A 6,631-nucleotide genomic window follows, 5' to 3' on the forward strand; every position below is an offset into this window, starting at 1 on the left:
GCCCCTGAGGTTTAGCTAAACCTATCCTGTAGCTCCAGAAGAAGATCTCAAGAGAGTCCACATCTCCTGACCACAGTGATTGTTTCAAGAATGAGCACTTGGTCCAGGTTGGGCCAATGAGAGGCAGCCTAATTTGATGGAGTTTCTGATGCTTGTCATCAGGGTTCTAATTCATGTGTCGCATTTACCCCTGAAAGCTTAAGGGGCTTCTTAATGTCACAGCAAATCATTCACGTAGCCAATTTTTCCTGATACTTACACACTTTCTAGTCGGGAACACAGATACCAACAGATTATTTCAGCAATACATTAAGAGTCCTCCTTCATTCAACAAGTATTCATTGAGATGATGAATACTACTACATGCCTGGTTCTGTGCTAGGGATGGAGTTATGAATGAAACATGATCCCTGCCCCCATGGGATTCTGAAAATGTATATATGGGAGCACATATATGTAACCTACCCTGGATTTGTGCACATGGGAAGGCTTCCTGGAGAAAGGGCCTGGCCTCCTAACTATCTCTGAATCTATTCTCCTTTCATTTTAATTTAATCTCATTCTCACATCTACTATTCTAGTTCAGGCATTTTGTTTCATATGTGATTTATAGCAATATCTTTCCAACTGGATTAGATACTTCTGCTCTTACCCTGGTCCCTAATACCCAATTCATCCTTTACGGATGAAAGAATCATTTTTTCCCTTAGAAACATTTTACTAAAGTATAATATACAGATACAAAAGTACATATGTAAGTCTGTAGCTTAATGAATTTACTCAACAAAACACACCCATTAACCTGTGCCTATGTCAATAAAGAGGGCGAGCACACCAAAGCCTATCTTATGCCAACTTCCCTATGCTCCCCTCCCCTCACAACGAGCTTTTAAAAATACTAATCCTATTATATTGCTCCCTTGCTTTGTTCAAACCTTTTGAAGACTCTCTCCAGCCTTCAGGATAAAACCCCATCTCCTTAGCCAAACTAAACCCCAGTGACTTCTAACCCACCGTCCTCATCCTCACTGTCTGGCCATTGGTGTGCTGCCCCTTCTGCTTAGACTAACATCTTGGCCCTCTTCCTGATTTCAGTGGTCCCTAATTATTCCAGGATCCACCTTATCAAAGCCTTCTAGGATTCCTTCCCTCTGTTTCAGATTCTTGAAGGTAGAAATAGTGTTTTTTATCCCAGTTTCCCAACTCGTTCAAAAAAGAAGCGAGAATACTCCATTCCTTTAAAATAAGAACAAACCATGGCCCAGGGAATAAATCAATCACTTGTTTGTAGAGAAGTCATGATTGGTTTCTACTGATCCAACTATACCCTCTTCTAGGTATCCCTTCCCCCAACATCAAGATGAGACTAAATAGAGAGTTGTATCCTTCATCCTACCAAGGTAAGTAGAGACAATGGAAATTGATATTCGTGAGATCAGAGTCATTCCACCAATAAAGAGTTGGCGTAATTGGAATATCTGAAGGAAGGATTTACGGGAAAACTGGGAGTGGGGGAAGGAAGCAAGCAAACAGGTTAACATTTACCAAAGCCTTATCTACCAGGTGCTGGACTCAACATTACGCTCCTCCTGTGACGTCTTATTTAACTGAAGTGGGGGAGGAATGTGCATGAATGTATAGGTTTTTGCATTGCATAAAAAGAAAAGCGGGCGCCTGGGTGGCTCAGTCGTTAAGCATCTGCCTCCGGCTCAGGTCATGATCCCAGGGTTCTGGGATCGAGCCCCGCATTGGGCTCCCTGCTCTGCGGGAAGCCTGCTCCTCCCTCTCCCACTCCCCCAGCTTGTGTTCCCTCTCTCGCTGTGTCTCTCTCTGTCAAATAAATAAATAAAATCTTAAAAAAAAAAAAAAAGCTAATATGTCCTTTCCTTCACTTGGTTGAAAAAAGTTATTTGTGCATTCATAGCTTTTTTAAATTTTTTATTCATTTTTATTTTTATTTTTTTAAAAAAAGATTTTATTTATTCATTTGACAGAAAAAAAGAGAGATAGCACAAGCAGGGAGAGTGGGAGGGGGAGAAGTTCTCCCCAGGATGCTGGGATCATGACCTGAGTTGAAGGCAGATGCTTAACTGACTGAGCCACCCATTTGCCCTTGTTCTTTTAAAATTAAAAATAAAAGAGCGGAAGTGAAATTCCTAATGTCAATGACAATTGGCTTAAGTAGCTTGAAAATGATTGTGTGAAATGAAAAGAAAAACAAGAAAAGACAAACATAACAGGTTTTAGTGTGTAGGAGAAAGTGTCACTAGGTTGATGGGCACAGTCAGGGTGCCTAATGCTGTCCAGCTCCAAAACGGGAGGCATGCCACATGAAACCATCTTTATAGAAGCTTTTACAGTCTGTACTTGATTTTTTAAAAAGGTTTATTATTTATTTGAGAGGGGGGCAGAGAGGCAGAGGGAGAGGGAGAGACAGACTTAAGCATACTCCCCGCCGAGCCCTATTCTGGGCTGGATCTCAAGCCCCTGAGATCACTACCCTGAGATCAAGGACCTGAGCTCAAACCAGGTGTGTCACCCAGGCTCCCCTACAATCTGTACTTGATTTTTAATGAGAAAGTTCCTCCCAGGAAATTCTAATGGGAAATCCAGGTTTATTTTCTGTATGCGTAACATCAAAAACACCTGACAGGTTGGCCCCATTCCCAGCAAATCTATTTCTCCTCTAACATTCTGTAACTTAATATGGCACTGGGCTGGGGGACCACGGTGCACAGCTGTGTTCTACTAAAAATTCTCTCAAAGCTGCCTCCTCTTCTTAGGTCAGTAGCCCACCTATGGCCTATTTGTACTTCACTGAGTAAGAGTTTAATAACGTAAGTGAAGGCCTAAACCCAGAAATTCAAATTCAAGGTGTAGGGCAAAAAATTGCTCAAGCGACTGTAGAAGTAGATGCCTTCACACGGGAAGCGGCAGTGAGATACTTATTTTTACATCCTAAACTTGGGTGCTGTAGTACTTATCTCAGCCATCATTGTATAGTTGAGAGTGTTTTGCATGACCTTGAGTACAGAAATTCAGTTGTTTCTTCCGTGCTTAGTCAAATGAATAGTGCTGTTCATTCATTCATCTCACTGAATAGGCAGGAAGTTCCTTGAGCACAAAGGCCACAAGGGCCCTATATTTATCTTTGGTTTATGAGTCCTCCTAGCCCCGTACAAAGAATCTACCGGCCGGCAGTCAGAAGTATTTAGAGGCGGAGGGATGGAAAAGAATGTTTCAGTTGCTCAGAAAATGTTTTATGCCTCCGATCCTCTGCTGGGGAGGTAGGCAGAGAAAACGTTCTTGTGACAGTACGGTTTAACTAATAACCACCCCGGAAACTTGGCTTCACAAAATGCACGACCTCTCTGTGCGTCGCGCCGCTGGCCAGTCTCGGCGGGTCACGAGGTCACGGTCACCGACGCGGTGGCCGCGCCGCAGCCCACACGTTCCCGCGGCCTCTCGGGCTCCCTCCCTCCGGCAGGCGTCGCTGGCCACAGCAGGGCGGGTGAGGAAGAAAGAGGACCCGATCTTCCGTCCCCCTCCCGGGGACTCGGCACCCCCGGCCCGCCTTCCCTAGGAGCCCGCGCCTGCTCTAGCGCCCTGTGCACGCGCGCTGCGGTGAACCGGGTCCTCCCTGGGCCAGGCGCGGGTGCAGGCCACCGCGACTGAACGCCGGGGCGCAGCTGGGAGGGAGCCGCGGGCAGGCCCGAGCTCAAGGCCAGGGCGCTGAGCGCGCGCAGAAAGGCCCGAGACCCCCTTGCGGCGGGATCCCGAGGAGCGGGTGAGGGGGCCCGGGCCGCGCGGCCGCCGAGTCCGGGAGCCCTGGGCCGGGTGGGGGCGGGCGGAGGCGCGGTAGGAAACGCCCGGGGCGGCCGCGCGGGTCGGGCTGGGGGCACGGTGGCGGGGAGGGACGGGGCGGCGCCGGGCTGGGCTGCCCGGCCAGCTCACCTCGCCCGGGCGGCGCGCCCTGCGGGGACTCGCAGGGAGGAGAGGCCGACCCGCGAGCCTCGGGATTCCGGGACCGACTTCTTCCGCCCCAGGGCCAGCGGCGAGCGGCAACGACGGCTAGAGCCGCAGCGGCAGCATGAGAGCGCGCTCCGCTGCTCCACGCCTGCGGACGCGCGGCGAGAGGCGGTGGCGGTGCCTGCGCGCGCCATGGGGGCGCTGTGGGGCCCGGCGGGCAGCCGGGGCTTCGGGCGGCGCGGATGCCGGGGGCTTCCGTGGAACGCCCCGGCGCTGGCGGCTGCCGGCTGCCGGCCTACTGTGCACCGCTCTGGCCGCCTACTCCTGCTGGAGGCAGCTGCCGCCGCTGCCCTGGCCGTCCTTCGGCCCGCGGCGGCCGGTGGGCGTGCTGCTGTGGTGGGAACCCTTCACGGGGCGCGACAGCGGCGCGAGGCGGCCGCCGGACTGCAGGCTGCGCTTCAACATCAGCGGCTGCCGCCTGCTCACCGACCGGGCGGCCTATGCGGAGGCCCAGGCGGTGCTCTTCCACCACCGGGACCTCGTGAAGGGCCCCCCCGACTGGCCCCCGCCCTGGGGCGTCCAGGTGCGCGGGGCCGAGGGGCTGGAGTTGCAGGTGTTGGACGACGAGGAGGCGGCGGCGGCCGAAGCCCTGGCCACCTCGGGCCTCAGGCCCCCGGGCCAGCGCTGGGTGTGGATGAACTTCGAGTCGCCCTCCCACTCGCCGAGCTTGCGAAGCCTGGCAGGTAACCTCTTCAACTGGACCCTCTCCTACCGGGCCGACTCGGACGTGTTCGTGCCTTACGGCTACCTCTACCCCAGGACCCATCCCAGCGACCCGCCGCTGGGCCTGGCCCCGCCGCTCGCCCGGAAACGGGGGCTAGTGGCCTGGGTGGTGAGCAACTGGGACGAGCGCCAGGCCCGGGTGCGCTATTACCGCCAGCTGAGCCAGCACGTGGCGGTGGACGTGTTCGGCAGGAACGGGCTGGGGCGGCCGGTGCCCAACATTGGCCTCCTGCACACAGTGGCCCGCTACAAGTTCTACCTGGCCTTCGAGAACTCGCAGCACCTGGATTACATCACTGAGAAGCTTTGGCGCAACGCGTTGCTGGCCGGGGCCGTGCCGGTGGTGCTGGGCCCCGACCGTGCCAATTATGAGCGCTTCGTGCCCCGCGGTGCCTTCATCCACGTGGATGACTTCCCTAGTGCCTCCTCCCTGGCGGCCTACCTGCTCTTCCTCGACCGAAACCCGGCAGCCTACCGTCGCTACTTCAACTGGCGCAGGAGCTACGCGGTGCACATCACCTCCTTCTGGGACGAGCCCTGGTGCCGGGTCTGCCAGGCTGTGCAGACCGCCGAGGACCGGCCCAAGAGCGTACGCAACTTGGCTCGCTGGTTTGAGCGGTGAAGCCACTCTCGCCTGGGTGTAACCCAGGGAGGTCAAATCGTCAGCTTTTGGAGCCTCAGCTGTGCATCTCCTTGACTCCTCAATCATGGGATGGAGTTTTCCAAACACCCATTTGTACTCTATGGGGGAAATGGTGATTTACCAATCGATATTATTCAGCACAAAGACGGGGTGGGAAGGATTCCCGGTTCTCACGGGTTTTTTGCACAAATAGCAGTTGGGCTCTGTGTGCTGTAGATGGACATCAGTGTTCACCTGGGAAGAAGGGGGCCCTTCCTCACCTTGTAACCTGTGCAGAGGGGAAGAAACAGCCTACCTACCAGAAGCCTTTGAGTCAGTCGCTCTGACCTTCCTCATTGGCCACAGGCCATATTTGTGGTCTGCGCTGAATCCGAATCCACACACACTGCTCCTTGGCGCCCGTTTCACTGGGCCGATGCGCAGCAAGCCCCTGGTTTTAGGAGACTTGTTGCAGAACAGTGACAGGACTAGAGCCACAAGTGGGTCTTTCTCTGTCTGGGGTGAATTCTGAAAAGCCTCATCTCCTAAGGAAGATGAGGAGGGTGGTCCAAGAATCCGCTGACTGTTCCTTAACAAGTCCTTTTTTTTTTTTTTAAAGATTTTATTTATTTATTTGACAGAGAGTGAGACAGCGAGAGAGGGAACACAAGCAGGGGGAGTGGGAGAGGGAGAAGCAGGCTTCCCGCAGAGCAGGGAGCCCGATGCGGGGCTCGATCCCAGGACTCTGGGATCACGACCCAAGCTGAAGGCAGACGCTTAACGACTGAGCCACCCAGGCGCCCCTTAACAAGTCCTTTTTGTTCCCCAGCCCTATGAGTGCAAAGAAGCTGGTAGGTTGTCCTTGAAGGAGAGTTCAGGGGACTCTATAGGTATACCTCACTTTTACAAGTGTAGTTTTGGAAAGCTGCTTTTAAATCAAGTCCCAAATTCACTGCTTTAGGAGAATTCAGCATTTAATGCAGCCCTATGGAGAATCCCTTTGCAATGTGAATAATCGTCTCCTAACTTATTTCCTCTGTGTCTATGTTTTTCTATAACCTAAAATTTTTTAAAAGCGCATTACAATTACAGATGTGAAAATAAAGTGGAAGCAACCTCTTCCCTCCTTCCAGAAAACCAGCCTGTGTTTGCAAACAGAGGAGAAGGAAGCCACGGTGTCGCTCTCCACAAAATTAATTTGTTGTCTTTTTTACTGGCCCTGAAATTTCAGCAGGAATGTCTGTCCTCCAGGGGTGT

At 52.8% G+C, this 6,631-nt stretch overlaps 1 protein-coding gene across 1 annotated transcript; it reads left to right on the forward strand.

Moving 5' to 3' along the window:
* The first annotated feature begins 4,064 nt into the window (after window positions 1-4,064).
* On the forward strand, window positions 4,065-6,404 carry FUT4 (fucosyltransferase 4). Its single transcript, XM_081799037.1, is given in 2 exon segments — window positions 4,065-4,248; window positions 4,250-6,404. Coding segments are annotated over 2 exon segments (1,212 nt in total). The 5' UTR covers window positions 4,065-4,161; the 3' UTR covers window positions 5,375-6,404.
* The last annotated feature ends 227 nt before the right edge of the window (window positions 6,405-6,631 follow it).

Source organism: Leptonychotes weddellii, chromosome 11 (assembly GCF_054177405.1).
Source record: "Leptonychotes weddellii isolate Sample4059 chromosome 11, ASM5417740v2, whole genome shotgun sequence".
Classification (NCBI taxonomy): domain Eukaryota; kingdom Metazoa; phylum Chordata; class Mammalia; order Carnivora; family Phocidae; genus Leptonychotes; species Leptonychotes weddellii.